Raw genomic sequence first — 20,781 nt, forward strand, 5'->3', positions numbered from 1 at the left:
AAGTGTCCTCAAAGGCGATGCCACAGCCTCTGGTGAAGAAATAACCATTGGTGGCTGCGAGTGTACTGAGTAGGAGGCGAGTCCTTCTTGGTAAAAAGGCTGGAGTGTCCCTCGTGGAAGTGGAGGGCATGGGATCCCTGGAGGAAGGGAGCAAAGGATACTCCTCCTGAAGCCCCTCCAGGACGGTGTTGGAGCAGTCTGGTCAGTGCCACTTTGCCTGCTGACCTGATGCGGGGCAGTGGGAAGGACTAGGCTTGTGCCTTTGGGGTGACAGAACATCCACCCCCTAGATCCAGTCTCTTGTTTATCCATGCAGTAAGGAGAGGGCATCTGGAGTAAGGTTGGCATTCTTGCAGTGAAAGCAGGCATTAGGCTTTTGCTTCTGAGGGAGAGAGGAAAGCAAGTGCAGCCTGTGCGCAAATGCTTGTGGTGCCTCCCCTCCCCCCCGGGAGGCCGGGAATGGGGGATAGTAGGAGGGGCTGGCTGTGACTGCATTCATGGAAATGAGCCTGGAGGAGCGGAGCAGCACACACTCGGAGCGTCTGCTACGGCTGCAGCTCTGCGCGTCCATCTCTGCGCTCTGCGCCAGCCTTCCCCACCGGGCCCAGCGAGTTTCCACCTGCAGGGCCGGTGCTCTCAGCTTTTGTTTTCTCTGGACACCTTCTTCTCTACCCCTGCTGTGCTGGCGCACACATGCTGTCCTTGCTCCGGCTCTCCCTGCACCTACAGCTGTGGGAGCTCCCGGCAGCCTGGTACTGTGGGGTCGCTGCACGGAGCCACCATGGCCTCTGACGTGGAGAGCTGTGACCTGCCGAGGCTTTGATGTTGCTGCCCAGGGCTGGCCAGGACACTGGGGCCGCAGGAGAGGGGACTCACCGTGGGTAAGAGGCTGGTGGATGGCGTGTGGAGCCCTGTCAGCAGATTTCCCATTATGCGTTGCTGCCTGCCTGCCTCTCCCACCCAGCAGCCAGCAGTAGGAGCTGATGTGTGCGTGGCTGTCTCTCTGCGTGTCTGTCCTTTGGGTCTGCATTCTGTGCTCTCCTCTGAAGGTTTTTCCACTACACTTTTGGATAGGTATCCAGGCATTCAGTGTCGTTTCTTCTAAGCCTGAGACTTAGGACCATGCCAGTAGTCAATTTCCTTGGTCCAGCTTCCATGAGGTTTGAAATAGGGGGGCAGAAAGCAGAGGGACAGATTCAGGGTGATCTCCCCTCTAGGCCCGCCACCCGTGGAGTTTGTTTTACTCAGTAAGGACTTGGGAACCTTTCCTGGGCACGAGTAGTCCTCTTTCCATCAATACACATAGAAAAGGAGTTGGAATTGTACGTCGCATTTAATGCTAGGGGTCCTTTCCAGCTGTCAGACTGAGGGAGAATATTTCAATGTACAGAAAAATTCAGAGCATTACAAAGGGCTAGCAAACAAACAGATCTGAGCCACTGAGGGTAAAGTGAGAGAGAATTGACTTCCAAGCCACCAAGCCTCTCTTTTGGACACGGAAGGGGTGTGGTGGCCCAGCTGTGCAAGCTGACAGTGGTTGCAGCTGGCAGGCACGGGGAGTGGCAGCTTCACCCAGGGGACAGGAGCCTGCCCCCTTGGGAGGAGGGGCGAGCAAGCTGATTTGGCTTGTTTGGAGGAAGAGGGAACTCCAGGCTTTCCCTGGGAGTGAAGGAGCAGGCCACTTGGCTCAAGGAGGCTAGGGCTAGAAAATGGTTCTTCCTTGTGGAGCTCTGCGCCCAGTCCCTGGGATCCTTTCGAAACAGCAGTGGAGTCCTAGAAAGAAGCTGCTGGGAAACCCCAGCTATGTCAACTATATCAGGTGTTGTCACTGTGAGCTTTTAGAAAAAGTTAAGGTTCTTAAAATGGTTGTTTTCTAGTTTTTAGCTTTTATTGAAAGCGGATGTTAACTTTATTTTTCTAAACCAAATTCGTAGGATAAAATTTTGTCACTTAGGTTCTGTTACTACCTTGAAATGCAAGCTAAGTCTTTGAGTTCTAGGATTTATTAAATTAAATTTTTTGATACCTTACTTTTTTGTTTTTTGAGATGGAGTTTTGCTCTTGTTGCCCAGGCTGGAGTGCAATGGCGCGATCTCGGCTCGCTGCACCCTCCACCTCCCAGATTCAAGCGATTCTCCTGCCTCAGCCTCCCAAGTAGCTGGGATTACAGATACCTGCTATCATGCCTGGCTAATTTTGTATATTTTTGGTAGAGATGGGGTTTCACCATGTTGGTCAGGCTGGTCTCGAACTCCTTACCTCAAGTGATCCACCAGCCTCGGCCTCCCAAACTGCTGGGATTACAGGCGTGAGCCACCACACCCAGTTGTAAATTCTTTTAACAAATCTCTTAGGCTGCAAATTGGTGGTGAGATACTTACTTTAAAATGCACTACGCAAAAGTCAAATCATAGTTTCTTGGGAAAGGAGCTAAGGTGAGCAGACAGAGAAGTTAGAATATGCTGTGAAATTTTTGTTTATTTTATATTTTTATTTTTTTGAGAGAGGGTCTTTCTCTGTCGCCCAGGCTGGATGCAGTGGTGCAACCTGGGCTCACTGCAACCTCCACATTCCAGGGCTTAACGCGGTCCTCGCACCTCAGCCTCCTAAGTAGCTGGGACTACAAGTGCGTGCCACCGCACGTGGCTAACTTTTGTATTTTTTGTAGAGATGAGGTTTTGCCATGTCACCCAGGCTGGTCTCAAACTCCTGAGCTCAAGCCATCTCCCTCCCTCAGCCTCTCAAAGTGCTGGGGATGGCTGGGTGCGATGGCTCACGCCTGTAATTCCAGCACTTTGGGAGGCTGAAGCAGGCTGATCACCTGAGGTCAGGAGTTCGAGACCAGCCTGGCCAACATGGTGAAACCCCGTCTCTACTAAAAATACAAAAATTAGCTGGGCGTGGTGGCAGGCGCCTGTAGTACTATCTACTGGGGAGGCTGAGGCAGGAGAATTGCATGAACCCAGGAGGCAGAGGTTGCGGTGAGCTGAGGTTGCGGCAGTACACTCCAGCCTGGGTGACAGAGCAAGACTCCATCTCAAAAACAAACAAAAAAACAAATCAAAGTGCCGGGGGTATTATAGGCATGAGCCACCATGCCAGGCCTTTATTTTTAATGGTGGTAAAATACATATAACAAAAAATATACCATCTTCAGCCTGTTAAGTTCAGTAGTACATTCATACATTCATATTATTGTACAATCCAGTCTCTAGAACTTTTTCATCTTGCAAAACTGAAACCCGCCATTAAACCTTCACTCTCCCATTCCCCCTCTCCCCAGCCCCTGGCAGCATCCATCCCACTGTCTGTCTCTATGGTAGTTTGACTACTCCAGGGGCCTCTTATCAGTGGAATCCTTCAGTATTTGCCCTTTTGCAACTGGCTTAATGTCCTCCAGGTTCATCCGTGTTGTAGCATACATCAGAATTTCCTTCCTTTTTAAGGTACTAAGTTTGAAAAGTATTACTGTGTTTCTGACTCAGTGAGTGGGAAACTTAATTGGTTTCCCAAAGTAGATAGACTGTGTGAAGGTGTGAACTCTTCAGTGTATTATTGGCAGAAAGTGTCACCTGGGCCTCCTGCTCTAGTCACACCCCTTTGCCTACATCCATCTTTCTTCATCCTCTGATCCTAACATTTATCCTGAGGACTGTCTCAAAATTTCAGGCTTCCAGTAAAATCCTGGTATCATTACAACTGTTTGCTTTACATCTCTCTTCCGTTACATTTTACCTGAAAGATACACTGGATTTTGGTTGCATTCTTATCCCTGCCTTAAAGATCTGACCCCACATATTTGTAATGTCAGCATGGAGTTTTGTGAAAGTTGAAAATTACTTTTCTCAGTGAGGGGAAAAAAGTTCCCCTAAACCAACCCATTCTCCACTTACAGTAATGATCTGTAAGAACTTTATCTTTGACTCCTCGACTGTTTTTTTTTTTTTTTCTTGTTTGCTGCCTTACCTGCAGTTGTTAGCCATGCCTCACAGCACTGCCTTCTTATCCTATAGTTTTTAACTTACCAGATTTTGTATTATTGTGGGTCATTTGTATGTTCCCCAAGTGATATAAAAGCTGTAGTCACTTTAAACAGTACTCTGCTCAGGAAGCAACCTCTTAGCTTACTGTTTGCTTTGAGGCACAGATAGCCGAAGTAACTTGCCCAGGGTCATCCAGCTGGTGAGTGTGGCCCCAAGCTAGGCTTAGGACCCAAGACCACTCCCTGTAGAGTGGCAGTCCCCGGATCCGTCCCAGAAGTTGGGTGAGGCACCCATGCTGTGGATTCATACAGCCTTGTGCATGATCCCTCGTTAACACGCACACCTGGAGTCATCACCTTCTCAGTGGATGCTTCCAGGGACTGCTGCTCCTGCCGGAAGGAACCAGATCTGTCTCTTCAGTGTTGTACCCCCGCTGCCTTCCACCTAGTAGGCAAGCAGTAAATGCAGGCTGAATGCGTCAATGATGACATTGTTAGAAAGAAGCAAAAGAGGAAGATGAATTGGGTATGCAGATAAAGGAAAGACATTTGGCATTTGTTGGGCACCTATTTGTGCTCACAGCTTTATCTTTTCCATCACGCATTCCTCACAACAGTGCTAATAACTGCAGTGCCATTTTACAGCAGGACAAAACTGAGGCCCAGAGAAATTAGCAGTTTGTTGAACAATGGTATGTCTCCGAAGCCTGAGTTGTTTCCAGTATTTTGAAGTTTTTCAAATTATAAGTCACTGGGATTTTCTGGGAGACAAAGTGACTTACACCCATAGGGTAGTGCAGAGGGAGGTGAACGCGCTGGTTTGTTTAAGGTCTAACTAGTAGGATTGACACAGGTATGTGGCGAGTAAGTGCTGAATACTGGAACCGGTGCTCAGGATATTTGGAGTTTCTTAGCCCTCACGCCATGATCACTGTATCTTTGGAGGTTGGAGGAACAAGATGGTTTCCCAGATGCGCGCTTTTGAACCCAAAGCCTGGTTTGTAAATAGCCAGTTGTTCTCCTCTGAGCAGGTGGCAGTTTCTGTAGAGGCTGTAGAAAAGCTGGGTGCTTTACTTCATTACTGCCACTGCTGTTTTAGGCAGAGCTTAAGGTTAAGAGAGAAGGAGCGTGTGTGTGTGTGTGTGTGTGTGTATTCAGTGTTTGTGAAACTTCCAGGTCTGTAAAGGGGTGTGGCCATGATTAGCAGGAGGGCACCCGTTGGCAGCAGGCCAGCTGGAGGGGATGAAAAGGAAATGGCAATGACCTCCTTGGCCTGGGAGCAACTCTGACTAAGGTAGTTACCTTTTGTATATTTACCTTCTCCGCAAATGAGGGCTCACTCCTTAATTACTTTATAAAATGTTTCCCTGCGTTGTTGGTTTAAATATGGACCTTTTTATCCATTGAAAGGCAGAGGCTATAAGAAGGATGCGGTTAATCATTATAGTGGAAAAAAATAAGGCAAGTGATGTATTTTAAAGCTAGGCAGAGGGGTCTGGTGCTAGCTGGATGACCTCAAAGAGACATCTCGGTCCTAAAGCATGCCTTGGACACGTTCATTTGATGGTACCCACAGGGATTTAGGACAGTGTGGTCCTGGCAGCTGCTATGTGTCTGCCAAGCAGAACCTGCTGTCAGAGAGCTGCGTTTTCCATGGAACTTTATGGCATATCCCCGAGCATCTGCCTGTGGCCGGTGGAGCGCGGGTTGCAGGATTTTAGACTAGAGCCCGCCATGTGCTCATGTATCGTCCTCTGGCTTGGAAAGAGGGCTCTGTCCCTTTAAGACAGTCCTCCTTTGTATGCCACTGGCTGGAACCCATTTCAGCTCTGGGTTTCTGCCGACTGTTAAAATCTGCAAAGCAACATTTAAATAAATAAATAAATGAAAGCTTCCCTTGTGTGGCTTTCCTATTCACAGCCAAGCACAATAGCGCCTTGTTGTTTTTGTCACTTTAATCCCCTTCATTAAATTGGAGCCCTGGAAAGAACGGTGATGGGGCTGATGCTGGACCGTCCCCCTGACTGCCAGCCGGACACCTTGCAGATTAACCTTTGTGGGCATGGATTCTGGGTGCCCCTCTGGCAATGGGCCAGGAGGGCGAGCGACCGGGTGGTGTGTCAGGGCGGCTCCCCCTCTGGTTTGTCTCCATTGTGCTCAGGCTGCTGGCAGGGACAACCTGCTGCCCTCCCCAGTGGCCATTCTTTTAAAGAGCAAGGGGTTCAGCCGCCTCCCTGGCACACCGCCTCCCTGGCACATAAGCATGGCTGCAGCACGTGGCAGTGGGGGAGGGAGGAGCTGTTTGTTGTGCTGCCATCTGGCCCATCTGAGCCGTTCTTTTGCAGTTTAACCCTAATGGCTACACAGGAGAGAAGCGGCATGAATAGACGGGTTTCCCAGGGTGCGGACGGTGCTTTCCCAGAAACTCCCGGGCTGTGAGGTAGACATGGGTATTTCTGACCACCACCTTTCTTGTTCCAGCTGTGGCCTTCGCAGCATCCTGAAGACACTAGCCAAGATTGTAGGAATCAATCACACCTCAGCTCTCCAGCAATAGTGTTGATTCTTCATGCTGCTAAATGAAATTAAGCATTTCGTTTTTGGATGTTTTTTCTGTCCGGGGCAGCATGAGAATGAAGGCTTGAATTAAAGATTTGATGTTGCATTGTTAAGTTTATGCAGAGGAAAATACTTATTAAAATATTAGATTTTCCCTCATCTCAGAATAAAATTCCACTAGAAAAATGAGGTGTAGTTCAGCTTTTTAAAATAAAGTTCTTGAATGATTGGTTGAGCCAGAAGGGAAGCAGCGTTATGATTTAAAGTTAGTAAGTATGGAATGGAGAGGTAATTTAGCAGTCATGTGGCAAATGTCAGGAGATTGGATCAAAATAAATGTAGATAAATGTCTTATTTATTCTAGCTACAAATTGGCCAGAAGCGTTTTCTGTCTGACTCCAAGGACACAGAAGGGCTATCTTTTCTAGTGACCATAGTTGTACATTTTAGTCTTTTGTTTTCAAATTGTCATAGTACATATGTATATGTATTTTAAAGCAAGTATTCAGGGGCTTATATGTCCTGTCTCTCTATTCCCAGACCCACTCCCCAAAGCAGCCACTATTAATTCACTTTTTTCTGCTTTTAGGTCTTCTAGTGGGTGCTGCCGAGTTCTTAAATTGGTGATTATTTTGTCAAAATCAAAGGTTATCTCCTGCCTTCCGCCTATGATGGATGAGGATGCAGCTCACACCATTCTCTTCCTTCCTTCTCTCACTGTCCATTTTTGGTAGTTGATCACAATTTTCAGTTCCTGGATTTTTACCTTTGGCATATTTACAGCGTGGGTTTCTTGTTCGTGATCCTTGTCCATGCCTCTGGTCTCTAGTGTTGTAGGAGGAAGCTGTGGGTACCTTTTGGGACCCTGCTGCACTCTCCACTTTGCTTCCCTCAAACTTTGGTCAGCTCTTCCTTCACCTTGGTAGCAGATAGCTTTGCTTCTCCAGCCTGGGTTGGTCTTTCATGCTTTGTCTACAGGGTGATTCTGCAAGTTAACCACCAGCGACCAGCACCATGACAGGAATGTAGATACCACTCACCATAGAGCCAGGTGCCCACTCAAAGGGAGCTGTTCCTAGCGCTCCTGATGGCCCACAGGACACCACTCGGGGGCATGTTTCATTTCTTCTGTGATTTCCTGTAGTTGAGTTTTTCCTGTTGCCCAGTCCTTTTTATTCTCTTGAGAGGAAACCGAATGATGCCTGTTGGTATCACACAGTTTTCTCAGCTGCTTTCTCCTTCATTCTCTGGTTTCGAGTCTGATTTCATTCTTTGTGATGGCATTCCTCTGGCAGCCCTTTGGCTTCCTGCTCTAACCCGGTCTGGTGGCTGTTGCCCATCACAGTTGATGGCGCTTGCTGTCCTCAGGCTCCTGAGTCAGTCCCGTTCCTTGATCCACATCTTGCTCCTGAAGTAGCTTCTTCAGAAGGGGTGCACAGAAGACAAACTTTCTGATCCTTATGTATCTGAAATGAGTCTGTTTTACCCTCCTACTTGACTGAGAATTTGGGGTTCAGATAATTTTCATTTAGAATTTTGAAAGTTCCACTGCGCTATCTTTAGTGTGCGGGCTCTTACACTGACACCAGCGAGATCTTCCCTCGTGGGTGGTCTGATTAATCACTCTCCTTAACCTCTGTGGAGGTTTTAGGATCGTCTTTATTCCTGGAACTTCTGAATTTTTCCTATGAGAATTTCTCTGTCGGATTTAAAAATATTTTTATTCAACCGAATTTATTTTTTTGCTTATATTTCCAGGTTTGCTTATATTTTCAAATCTCTTTGTTCTACAGGAATGCCCCAACTTTATCTTTTAATCCTTCGTTGACTTTTTTGATGTGGGGGACAAAAGTATGTTTAATTTGCAAGGCCGTATTCTTTTTCTGTAATTGTCCCTTTGCCAGAGTTTTCTGTTCTTTTAAAGGTTTTTTTTTTCTTTCTTTTTTCCCCCTAATTATCTCTGTTTGCTCTAGGGTGAGTTTTCTGTTCCCTGTCTTGTCCTTTCTCACTCCTGGCGTAGGTGTGGTTATCTCTGTAAGTGTAAGAGTGAAGCAGTAGACATGTTAAGCGGAAGCTCTGTGCATGGCTGGGCCTTGTGGGCAGGGAGGCTTGGCTTCAGGGCAAGTGAGCCAGAGCCTGCTTTGGGGTAGGGTTCTCTTAGTTCTCCGCTGTCCACATATGGAGGCTTTACCCTGGACACCAGCTCCACACTTGTCTGCTCATGAGAAAGTTGGCTTCGTTCGTGTGTGTGTGTTTGTGTGTGTGTGTGAAATCCTTAGTGTGCTAGGCCCTGTGCTGGGTGCCACAAACACAACAGTGTACAAGGCATACAGTGTCCCTCCCTTTGTGGAGTTTTTATTCTAGAAGATATTAGCACTTAGCACTGTTTCTTTCCTTTCTCTGTTCTGGAAATTTGTTGAAATCTCTTCTGATGGCCCTTCTCTGTGTACTCTTTGATATTGTAGGTTTATGGATGTTTTTGTTCCTTTACTATTTTTTTAACATTTTTAAATTTTTTTGAGATGGAGGCCTGCTCTGTTGCTCAGGCTGGAGTGCAACGTTGCCATCTTGGCTCACTGCAACCTCCGCCTCCGGGGTTCAAGCGATTCTCTTGTCTCAGCCTCCCAAGTAGCTGGGATTACAGGTGTGCACCGCCACGCCCAGCTAATTTTTGTATTTTTAGTAGAGACGGGGTTTCACCTTGTTGGTCAAACTGGTCTTGAACTCCTGGCCTCACGTGCTGCACCCTTCTCAGCCTCCCAAAGTGCTGGGATTACAGGCGTGGGCCACTGTGCCTGGCCTATTCCTTTACTATTTAAAAAATAATATCTTGGAAGGTAGAGGACTAGAAGGGCATTTTGAATTTATAATACAGAAGCTAGATTGTGTCCATCCAGAAAAATTGTCATGTGTCAATATTAAACCCAGAATGGTTGAGTGCTCAGATTCCGAAAAGAAAGCAACGATTTAGAGTTTCCAGTTTAGAATGATACAAGTTGGCTTCTCAGGGTATATAGCAGTCTTGAGATAGGAATTTCTTTTATATGATTGCTCTGTTTTTCATCAGCTTCATTATATGGACCTTGGATTTAGTCTTGCTTCTGCTGGGTGGAGATACATTGATGATCTGATTAAGCCAGTTCTGTAGCTTCAAAATCAAATCCCAATTATTGAGCCTCTTGCGGAGCAGCTGTTTTTTAAAAATGAATGTTGCCTTAATTTCAAAACCATGTTATATTGGAATGAATATGTATCTTCTAGAACCTGAAGAAATTAATTTCTTAAAGGGGTCTTCTACTTGGACTAGAAATTTTTCTGGGCTGTGAAGCACAGAAAAATCAGAACGAACTGCTTTAAGCATGCGTTTCTGTAGAACAGTGTACGCATAAGTAGAGTTGATGTTGTTTTTCAAAATGGCTTTTGCTTTAACCAGAGCTCACTTATTTGTCTAACTTTTTCCTGAAGCAGCCATTTTAATATATATATATATATATTTTAATGTTGGGAGAACTGTTCAGCCTGGGAAGAAACATTTGGGGTGGTGGGTTTGGCGGGGGGTGCAGGGTTAGAATCCACATAATGCTGATGGATTGCTGAGCTGGAGACCTGGGTCTTGACACAGGAATGGGACTGGAGAGCAGGTGTGTAGGTGAACTTATTTAAGGCTCCGTCCTCCAATACACACACCTGAGTGATCACCCTTGAGTTCTCAGGGACGCAGTTTAAGGCCCACTCTTGTGAAGGTGACCTGGGTTGGATTTAGTTGGTCTGTTGGGATCTTTAGAGTGGCTGTCTCTTCCAGCCTCTAAAGGAAGAGTGTTTTTCAAACCACAGGACTCAGTATATTAGGTAATTATACGATTACCTAATTGATTATGAAATAATTATTTATTTATTATTATTATTATTATTTTTGAGACAGAGTTGTGCTCTTGTTGCCTAGGCTGGAGTGCAATGGCACGATCTCAGCCCACTGCAACCTTCACCTCCCAACTTCAAGCGATTCTTCTGCCTCAGCCTCCTGAGTAGCTGGGATTACAGGCACCTGCCACCATGCCTGGCTAATTTTTTTTGTATTTTTAGTAGAGACGGGGTTTCACCATGTTGGCCAGGCTGGTCTTGAACTCCTGACTTCAGGTGATCTACTCACCTCGGCCTCCCAAAGTGCTGAGATTACAGGTGTGAGCCACCGCATGCAGCCATAAAATCAATTTACTGGACTAAACCACTGTTAAGAAAGCTCACAGTGAAATAACAGACATGGTGAGATATTATTTTTGATACTTTTATGTATGGTGGAGATTGGGTCATGATGTAAAATGCATTTCTTTTCTTTTTCTGTTTCTTTCTCTTTCTCTTTCTCTCTCTCTTTCTCTCTCTCCTACCTCCCTCCCTTCCTCCTTCCCTTCCTTCCTCCCTCCCTTCCTCCCTCCCTTCCTTCCTTCCTTCTTTCCTTCTTTCCTTCTTTCTTTCTTATCTGGCTCTGTTGCCCAGGCTGGAGTGCAGTGGTGCGATCTTGGCTCACTGCAACCTCCGCACCCCAGGCTCAAGCAATCCTTCTACGTCAGCCCCCCGAGTAGCTGGAACTACAGGCGTGTGCCACCATGCCCAGCTAATTTTTGTATTTTTTTAGTAAAGACAGGGTTTCACCATGTTGTCCATGCTGGTCCCAATGGGCTCAAGCAGTCTGCCCGGTTTGGCCTCCCAAAGTGCTGGGATTACAGGCATGAGCTACCAGGCCTGGACTAAAATGCTTTTCTTATTTTGGATTTTGAGATGTTTAAAAAACACTTTTTTAGAGAAGGTTGGGGAAAACCTAGGTTAAAAGAAAAAAAAAGGAAAAGTCGGCTTTTCTAATGTAGCTAATTAACCCACTGTAGGCTTCACTGTAGTCTATTGTTTCTACCCTCTTGTGATTTTTATGAAATATTTGGGGAAAGTAACTGCTCTGTGAATGTAGTAGATTAAGTTTTAATGCCATGGGCAGAAGGAAAGTATGTGTATCCTAACTGTGCTCTCAAGCAGAGATGTTATTCCAACTCTATGCTGTCTAGAAATATAATATGAGCCATAGATGCACTTTTATTTCATACTAGTTCCTTTGAGATCAATTAAAATAATACATTTCATTAAGTTATATCAATGTGCAATCAATATAAAATATTATTAAAAAGTCATTTTCCTTTGTTTTTATAGAAAGTCTGGTGTGTGTGTGTGTGTGTATATATATATATATATATATATATATATATATATATATAAATATAATTTATTTATTTATTTATTTGAGATGGAGTCTTGTACTGTCTCCCAGGCTGGAGGGCAATGGCGTGATCTCGGCTCACTGCAACCTCCACCTCCCGGGTTTACGCCATTCTCCTGCCTCAGCCTCCCGAGTAGCTGGGACTACAGGCACCTGCCACCACGCCCAGCTAATTTTTTGTATTTTTAGTAGTGACGGGGTTTCACCATGTTAGCCAGGATGGTCTCGGTCTCCTGACCTCGTGATCTGCCCGCCCCGGCCTCTCAAAGTGCTGGGATTACAGGCGTGAGCCACTGTGCCCGGCCTCAGTGTATATTTTATACCTACAGCACATCTCAAACTGGGTGGTGACATTTCAAGTGGTTAATGTCACGTGGGGCTCCTGGCCGCCATATTGTACAGTGCAGCTCAGGCTCACATAGGCACCCACTGAAGGATAGAAGGACCCTCAAACCACCCCTACCCTTGAGAGTGTGGGTGCCCTTTGCTGTGCCATGGAGGGAACAAGAGCCAACACTTCTGAGCTTCTGCTCAGCACCAGGCAGGGTTTGAGGCACTTTAATTACTCTACATCATCTTCACAGCAGCCTTATCAAGTGGGTGATGGTGGGGCCACTTCATTGATGATGAAATGTGACCCAAATAGGTTACATAACTTGTCTGAAGTGACCTAATTTGATATTTGGTAGATTGGAGCTAGGATTTGAACCTGGTTTGTTTGATTCTAATGCTTGTTCTTCTCATTTGCCCACATGGCTTCCCATAGCATGCTCAAAGGGTCATTTTAGAGGGTGTCTGTCCAAATCTCCTGTTTGTATAGGTGGGGAAGATTGAGCCATTGGAGGATGGCAGAAGTATTTTGTGGTGAGAGCTGTGATCTGGGAATTAAGTAACTTTCTTCTGATGATAAGAGCACATTGTAAAACATCAAAACAATGAAGAAAGGTATGAAGCAGAAAGAGAAAGTCCCATAGTCCCAGTTCCCAGAGTTAAGCACTGATTTTAGGTGTATATTCTAGACTTTTTTTATTTCTCAGTGCATACATAGCCTTTTTCTCCAAACCCCTCCCAGAGATGGCACAAAATTGTTGGTACACGTTGCTTTGCCTCTTGCCTCCCCTCCCCACCTCAGGGGGTCATGGACATCTTTCCATCTCGGAGACTCTGTTTTTGACCATGAGGGAGCTGAGGCCTAGAGAGATTAATTAAATGTCAGCCTGAAGTCTCCCAGCTGGAAGGGATGAAAATGGCCAGGCGCTCAGCTAATATTCATCCTTTTTCATTCATAGCCAACCTAATTTAACCTTCAGTAATCTCTTCTCTCTCGTTTTTCCTTCCAAGAGTTTCTTTCTCAGAGCTTTTCTGTGTGATTTAAGGGCCTTCCTTTCTTTAGAAAATCTGATAAGAATTGGAGCCATAACTATTTCTATCACTCAGTCATTTCTGAAACTGACTTCTAGTTTCTTTCTTGATATTTTTCTCCTTTTGTGGCCTCTGGATCTTCCTTGATTTTTGGCGAGATAAAAGCTTTCTTGTAACATTGCCCTCCATTTTTGTAGTTCCCAGTGACCTGACAGCAGAGGAGCGTCAAGAACTGGAGAACATCCGACGGAGAAAACAGGAGCTGCTGGCTGACATTCAGGTAGGAGAGTGGCATGGTGGTTTCACCAACGTAAGAACCACAGTGACAGTTCCATTTGTATGAAAGGGTGTCCTTTGCAGAGTGTCTCCTCAAGACACTTTTGACCTGCCCTCACTACAGCTCTGCACAAAGCGTAGGTGTTGATAATCAATCACCTTTCCTCTGCAGCTGAGGAGACGGAATGTCAGAGAGGTTGAGTGGCTTGTCCAGGTTCACCCAGTTGGTCGGTTGTCGGAGCTGGAGATAGCCTGCAAGACTCCTGTCTCCTGAGTAGTCCTCTCTGCTGTGTTGGCCCTTGCGGAGCAGAGTGGATGAGGAGAGGCAATGAGAACGTGGGCTTCAGGCGAAGCTCGGCCCACGCCCTGGCCCTGGCTCTGCCGCTTACTGGCTGAATGATTTGAGACAAGAGAGTTCCGGTTCCTTGAACTTCAGTTTCTTCATCTGTCAGATCATGAAAACACCTGCTACGCAGTTGGAAGGACTTAGCATAAAAGACAGCATGATTTCTGGTCCCTATAGATGTGTACTTAGTGATAGCAATTTTACAATTACAATTTTTCAAAGTTCCTTTTTGTAACTATCAAGCTTGTAGGAAATAAGTCTAGAAGCCAATAGTTGGATTATTTTCGCCCTAAGGCAGCAAATGTTATTCTTTCAGAATTCTTCGCAAAACATTAGGAGTGGGGTTAAGGAGGGAATCCTGTTGCCCAAAGTAGCAAAATGAGGAAAGACTTGACTTGCTCTGGAGTTGATTTAAGTATATTTTGATAGTTCTCCCTGATCCTTTGATTTCTGCTTCACTGGTAGATCGTGAGAAAGCTAAGCAGCTCTCCACTTAAGCCCCACTTCCCTGTGAGAGCCCATCCATTCTGACCAACAGTGTGCTGGAATGAGGAGGGTGGGTGCGGATGCACAGCCGATTTGATCAGACATTCCCTTTGCCAGCCGCTTGGTGGCATTGTTGCCCTGGCACAGCTACCGCAGGCTCTGCAGCCTGGGCTTTGGGTAGGAGACTTTGTCCTCTGAATTTTCTGGCACGCTTGTGTTTAGTAAGCTGCAGACTTGTTCTGAAAGATTGTGTGAGGCAGCCAGTGTTTGTTTTCCACACAGCATATATGCCTATAAACTTTCCTAGACCATAAACTCTTTGAGGTCAGAGGCTGTGTTCTTTTCTACCTTGGTGTTTTCTGGAATGCTTACTATTTGGTAGGCACTCAATAAATATTTCTGAAACATGAATTTTCCTAATTTACTTTTTTGCATTTTTGTCATATTTTGTTTCATTTTGCTTTATTTTGTTTTTGGTTGGAGGGAGTTATGTGAGATTTTAGAAGTTTTAATTTGATCTGCATCTGCCTTTCCTGCTGACTCTGGACTGTCTGTTTTATAGAGGCTGAAGGATGAGATAGCAGAAGTAGCTAATGAAATTGAAAACCTGGGATCCACAGAGGAAAGGTGAGTCTGCCCTGCTGCCAGGTGACTTTTGCGGTTGTAATTTCTTAAAGCACCCAGGCCTTAATTATGCTTATGTGGCACATTGAAGGAAAAAGTCAGCTTTGTGTCTTTCTAGTTCTAGCAAGCACATACACACCCATAATGTCTGCCTTCCATCCTTCACCGCAAGGCCTCCTGAACATAGGAGCTTCTTCCGTTGTTTAAAAAATTGAACTGGAGGCTGGGCGCGGTGGCTCATGGCTGTAATCCCAGCACTTTGGGAGGCTGAGGCGGGTGGATCACGAGGTCAAGAGATCGAGACCATCCTGGCCAACATGGTGAAACCCTGTCTCTACTAAAAATACAAAAATTAGACGGGTGTGGTGGTGCACACCTGTAGTCCCAGCTACTCGGGAGGCTGAGGCAGGAGAATTGCTTGAACCCGGGAGGTGGAGGTTGCAGTGAGCTGAGATCGTGCCACTGCACTCCAGCCTGGTGACAGAGCGAGACTCCGTCTCAAAAAAAAAAAAAAAAAAAATTGAACTGGAGAACTTCAAAGGTCCCAGAAAGCCTTAAACTGCTCCTAAATTTTTATGTGAATTACTCCCCTCTGTTGTCCACTGTGTGTGTGCATTTTAAAGTTTCTGTTTTTCCTTTGTGTAAAGGAAAAGCTTAATGAATGCTGCTGATACGATTTCAAAGGGCTGGAGTGCCCAGTCATGTCTGAGGATAATCGTGAGCTTATTTGCACCTTCCTAATGCTTAAGGGAAGAAAATGTAGAAATGCAATGATAGTATAAAAGGACAAGGACTCTGCTTTTTTTTTTCCTTTTATTTACATGAAATGTTAGTGACTTTGAGAGTTTAGTTTTGAATGGGGTTCCCAGACCGTTTTCTGACTGCTTAATGCAATAAATGAGCTGTTTCCAATTCACTACATGTCTGTATTTTTCTAAGCCTAAGTCTTCCTGTCTGGCTTTGTAGGACTGTTTGATTTGTTGTTTTAGACTCCTGTGGGCAGTGCCTTCAGGGTATAGTGAGGCTGAGTCCTCCACAGAAGGCAGCCAGCTCACCACGGCCAGTCTCTGTATTGTCCATTTGGTATTTTGGATTAGTTTCCCCTCTTTCCATTTTAAACACTCGTAGCTTAAATGAAACGGATACATTGGAGTTCATAAAAATTTAAAACTTCTGCTTTTATAAAAGATAAAACTATTAAAAACTATTAAAAGAAATGAACAGGCAACAGATTAGAAGTAAATATTTGCAACAAATATATCTGAAAAAGGACTTGTATCTAGAATATATGATAGAAAGGCAGCCCAAATAAAAAAATGGGCAAAAAACTTGGACACTTTACAAAAGAAGCCGTATGTGTAGTAGACACATGAAAAATGCTTAACATCATTAGTTGTAGGGGATGTAATTTAAAACCACCATGAAACGGTACTTCACATCCCCTAGGATGGCTAGAATTAAAAAGACTGATGGTACCTCATGTTGGCAAGTGCTAGTGAGAATAAAATAATATAACCATTTGGGAAAGAAGTTTGGCAGTTTCATCAGCAATTCAACTCCTAGTTACTTAAGAGAAATGAAAACATGTCCATACAAAGACTTGTACAAGAATATCTATAGCATTCTTATATAAAATAACCAAAAGCTGGAAATACCCTGAATGGCTGCCAGCAGGTGACTGGATAAACAGGTCGAGGTAATAGACTATTACTCAGCAGTGTGAAGGAATGAACTGCTAGCGTGCAGCAGCACGGATGAATCTCACGAACATTGTGATGAGTGAAAGAAACTGTGGGCACTGTGTGCTTCCATGCGTGAGCATCTAGAACATACAAACTAAGCTGTGCTAGCAGAAATCATGACAGTGCTGCCTCCGAGGTGGTTGCTGGGGCGGGGTGGGGTGGGGTTGACTAGGAAGGGCCATAGGGAACTTACAGGGATGGCAGGAATATTCTGTATTAATCTGAGTGGTGCTTCAAGGGCATATGCACTCATCAAAACAAATTGAACTGTGCACTTAAGATGTGTGCATTTCGTTAAATGTAAATTTTACCTCGATCTTAAAAATGTAAACAAAAATGGCTTTTTTCTGATTATAAATACACCTTTACTGCAGAAAATTGGTAAAATACAGAAAAGTATAAAAAACAAATTTCTCATAAACACTTATCCCAGAGATAATCAGGATTCATATTTTGGTACGTTTCCTTTCTGTATATTCTGGTGTCTGCACACACATATTCAGAATTCAGTGTGCCCTTTTTCTCTTGATTAATTCTCTGTCAGTTACCATAGAACAGCAAGGAAATGCAGACACCAGGAACGTGAGTGCATCCAAAGTACTCAGCCAGTGAATTTGGGAAGACTTGTAACTCATGAACTGCATCTGAAGTTGTGAGTCAGGAAGTGGTCTTTAGGTTATTATTATTTTTTAATCTGGAACTTAAAATGGTTTTCCAGTATCGAAAGCGCCAAGACGGAAGTGATTCTGCAGATCCCTGAGGATCCATCCATACGGGTACTCAGGCTCACCCTGCATTTGTTTCTCAAGCAGGCATTACATTTGCTCGGACTTTCTTACAGGAGAGAATTCATGTTTCTCATCGACGATCTGATGCATTTTGTAGGAATGATCCTAAATACTATTTAGTGAAGCAGAAATAATATACTCATGTAGTACAGGATTTCACTTTCTGAAATGTATATGCATCAGTTAACTAAGGCAATCCAGTAGCAGTAAGCTGTTTTGCTTTGGACACCTTAACTGGGGTGTCAGACCTGTGTAGGCTGGGGAAAGCCCGTTAGAGAAGTAGCTGCCTAAGGCCTAGAGCTATAGGGGCTCCAGGTGGGGCAGATGGAGAAGTGAGCTGGCTAGCTAATGAAATTAGGGAGCCATCTCTGGTGTGTGTCCTGGGCACAGACTGTGACTGGCGGAGATCTGGGAGTGTGCGTTCTGGTGGCTGCAGGAAAGCCTTTGGTGAGGACTGGACTGAGGCCCAGGAAGCTGAGCATTCCCAGGAGTTTCACCCCTTGCTTCTGTGGGCACCTCTGATGCTGCCTCACCACTTACACTGGAAACCATGAAACAGGCCTTTCCTTGCGGTATTTGTTTGGAAATACTGATCAAAGTGTAATCTTCCTGGATTTAGAAAAGAATGATTAGACAATCATTTTAGTTAAATAGGAGTTTCTAGATACCTGGTCATAACCCTTCATTCTGGCTGAAATTAAATGGTGTTTCCCCCATGACTTTGTTTCCTAAGGCAGCTGTTGACAGGGGATCCCAGATTATCTTACACCTGGAAGTTCTGATACTACTCACAGTTTTCAGGTGTTCCTTTCAAAAGGTCAAAACAGCCTGGATGCGATGACTCATGCCTATAATACCAGCATTTTGGGAGGCCAAGGTGGGAGGATTGCTTGAGGCCAGGAGTTTAAGACCAGCCTGGGTTACATAGCAAGACTCTGTCTCTACAAAATATTTTAAAAAGTAGCCAGTTGTGGTGGTATCTGCTTGTAGTCCTAGTTACTCAGGAGGCTGAGGCCGGTGGATCACTTGAGCTCAGGAGTTAAAGGTTGCGGTGAGCCACAGTCACACCACTGTACTCCAGCCTGGGTGACAGAGCAAGACCCTGCCTGTAACAAAAACAAAAACACAAAAAACAGCAACCCTCAAAACACTTAGGAATATTTTCTTCCCTCCATGGATTTAGCTAGAGAACACATGTGTTCTCCAAGGCAATAACATTTTATGATTTTATTTCTGAGCAATTTTTTTGCTCTCGGAGATTATAAAATTACTATTGATATTGATGGCAGTGGTTCTTAAATTTGGGTGCATACCAGAATTACTGCAGGAGGTTTTAAAAATTCAAATTCCTAGGTTCTGCCCCTTGTACTTCTGAGTTACTCAGCCCGTCCAGGGCCTTGCTACTCAGACTCCACACATGGGATCATGTTAAACATACAGCAGAAGCACAGGCCCCTTCTCAGACATAGAGTCAGAATCTGTTTTGATGAGGCCCCAGGTGATGCGTATGTATAAACGAGCGGAGCGTCTTCACGTCTGATATGCTCCCAAGGCTGCTGGTTGGTGGACCAGACTTCTCTGAGAAGCATGGTCTGTGAATCTGCATTTTTCATTCTGATACAGTCAAGAAAACTGCCTATTATTTAGCAACTTCTTAAAAAGTTAAATATAGATGTACCATATGACGCAGCAGTGTCCACCCCTGGGTATCTACCCAAGGAAAATGAAAACGTGTCCACACAAAGACATATATGCAAATGCTGATAGCAGCCTTCTGCGTAATTGTCCCAAACTGTAAACAGCTTAAGTGTCCATCATCTGGTGAATGGATAAACAGATGTGGTTTATCCATACCATGGAAGATGACCCAGCAGCAAGAAGGCATGTAGTACTGGCCCACGCTCCAGCACCATGACCTTGACAACATTATGCTAATGAAAGAAGCCAGATCTGAAAATTCACATCTTTTATGATTCTGTTTGTATGATATGTCCAGAATAGGCAAATCTGTGGAGACGGACAATAGATTAATAGTTGCCTGGGGATGGAGGTAGAAGTCAGGATTAACTGTAAAAAGGTGTGAGGAATTCTGTAGGGGAGATGAAAATGTTCTAAAACTGGATTATGGTGATGTTGCACAACTTAGTAAGTATACTAAAAATTCAAATATGTACCTACAGTAGGAGTATTATAAGTAAATTATACCCTGATAAAGTTTTTTTTTTTTTTTTTTGGAGACGGAGTCTCACTCTGTCACCCGGGCTAGAGTGCAGTGGTGGATCTCCACTCACTCCAACCTCCAACTCCCAAATTCAAGTGATTCTCCTGCCTCAGCCTCCCGAGTGGCTGGGATTACAGGTGCCCACCACCATGCCTGGCTAATTTTTGTATTTTTAGTAGAGACAGGGTTTCACCATGTTGGCTGGGCTGGTCTTGAACTCCTGACCTTGTGATCCACCCACCTCGGCCTCCCAAAGTGCTGGGATTATAGGCATGAGCCACTGTGCCCGGCCTACCCTGATAAAGTTTTTTAAAAAATCATGTTAAAAAAAGAAAACTGGCTGGGTACAGTGGCTTATGCCTGTAATCCCAGCACTTTGGGAGGCTGAGGCAGGCGGATCGTTTGAGCCCAAGAGTTTGAGACTAGCCTGGGCAACACAGTGAGCATGGTGGCATGCGCCTGTGGTCCCAGCTACTTGGGAGGCTGAGGTGGGAGGATCACTTGAGCCCAGGAGGCAGAGGTTGCAATGAGCCGAGATAGCACCACTGCACTTCAGCCTTCAGACAGAGAGAGACCCTGTCTAAAAAAAAAAAATAGAAAACCTCTGTTCCAGGGTGGAAGGAGCAAATGAGCTTGGAGCTTGGAGCCAGGTTCAGGCTTCAGGTTTCAGTTGGCCTTTCATAGTTCCACCAGATTATGCCTGTTGCTTTCCTGGATAAATCTTTCAAAAACCTGTGTAAATCAGTGGAAATCATATTAGTCTTTCAAGCCTTTCCGATGGCCTGAAGTACTGAAATGGCTGTGATGGTTGTTTTACAGGAAAAACATGCAGAGGAACAAACAGGTAGCCATGGGCAGGAAAAAATTTAATATGGACCCTAAAAAGGTAAGTGAGAAAGAAGCGGGAAGTGGTCCATATTAGATGGGGTTTTTTTATAGTGCTCAGATAGACCCTAAAAACGTTTTTTTCCAAGCGTTACAGTTCATGTTGCCGTTTTGTAGAGCAAATGTTATGCACTAAGCCCTTGTTCCTAAACTGTGACTCCCCGGCTTTATAGGTCACTTAGCAAGTATTTATTAAATATTCCAGTGCACCCACACCCATTTCTTCCTGTGCCCTTTCCCCTTCTTT

General features: G+C 44.9%; 1 protein-coding gene across 4 annotated transcripts in view; it reads left to right on the plus strand.

Annotated features, from left to right (window-relative positions):
* CYTH1 (cytohesin 1) overlaps positions 1-20,781 on the plus strand; it is a 106,832-nt gene that overhangs the window by 57,937 nt on the left and 28,114 nt on the right. For 2 of the 4 annotated variants that reach the window (XM_031011007.3, XM_055388773.2), the window contains exons 2-4: positions 13,364-13,446; positions 14,837-14,901; positions 20,469-20,535. In XM_031011007.3, the coding sequence (XP_030866867.1) occupies positions 13,364-13,446; positions 14,837-14,901; positions 20,469-20,535 (215 nt within the window). Of the gene's footprint in view, positions 1-505; positions 882-10,677; positions 10,805-13,363; positions 13,447-14,836; positions 14,902-20,468; positions 20,536-20,781 lie in introns of those variants that run through there. The other 2 variants (XM_063706050.1, XM_063706051.1) reach the window with 2 other exon arrangements.

Source organism: Gorilla gorilla, chromosome 4, assembly GCF_029281585.2.
Source record: "Gorilla gorilla gorilla isolate KB3781 chromosome 4, NHGRI_mGorGor1-v2.1_pri, whole genome shotgun sequence".
Lineage (NCBI taxonomy): Eukaryota > Metazoa > Chordata > Mammalia > Primates > Hominidae > Gorilla > Gorilla gorilla.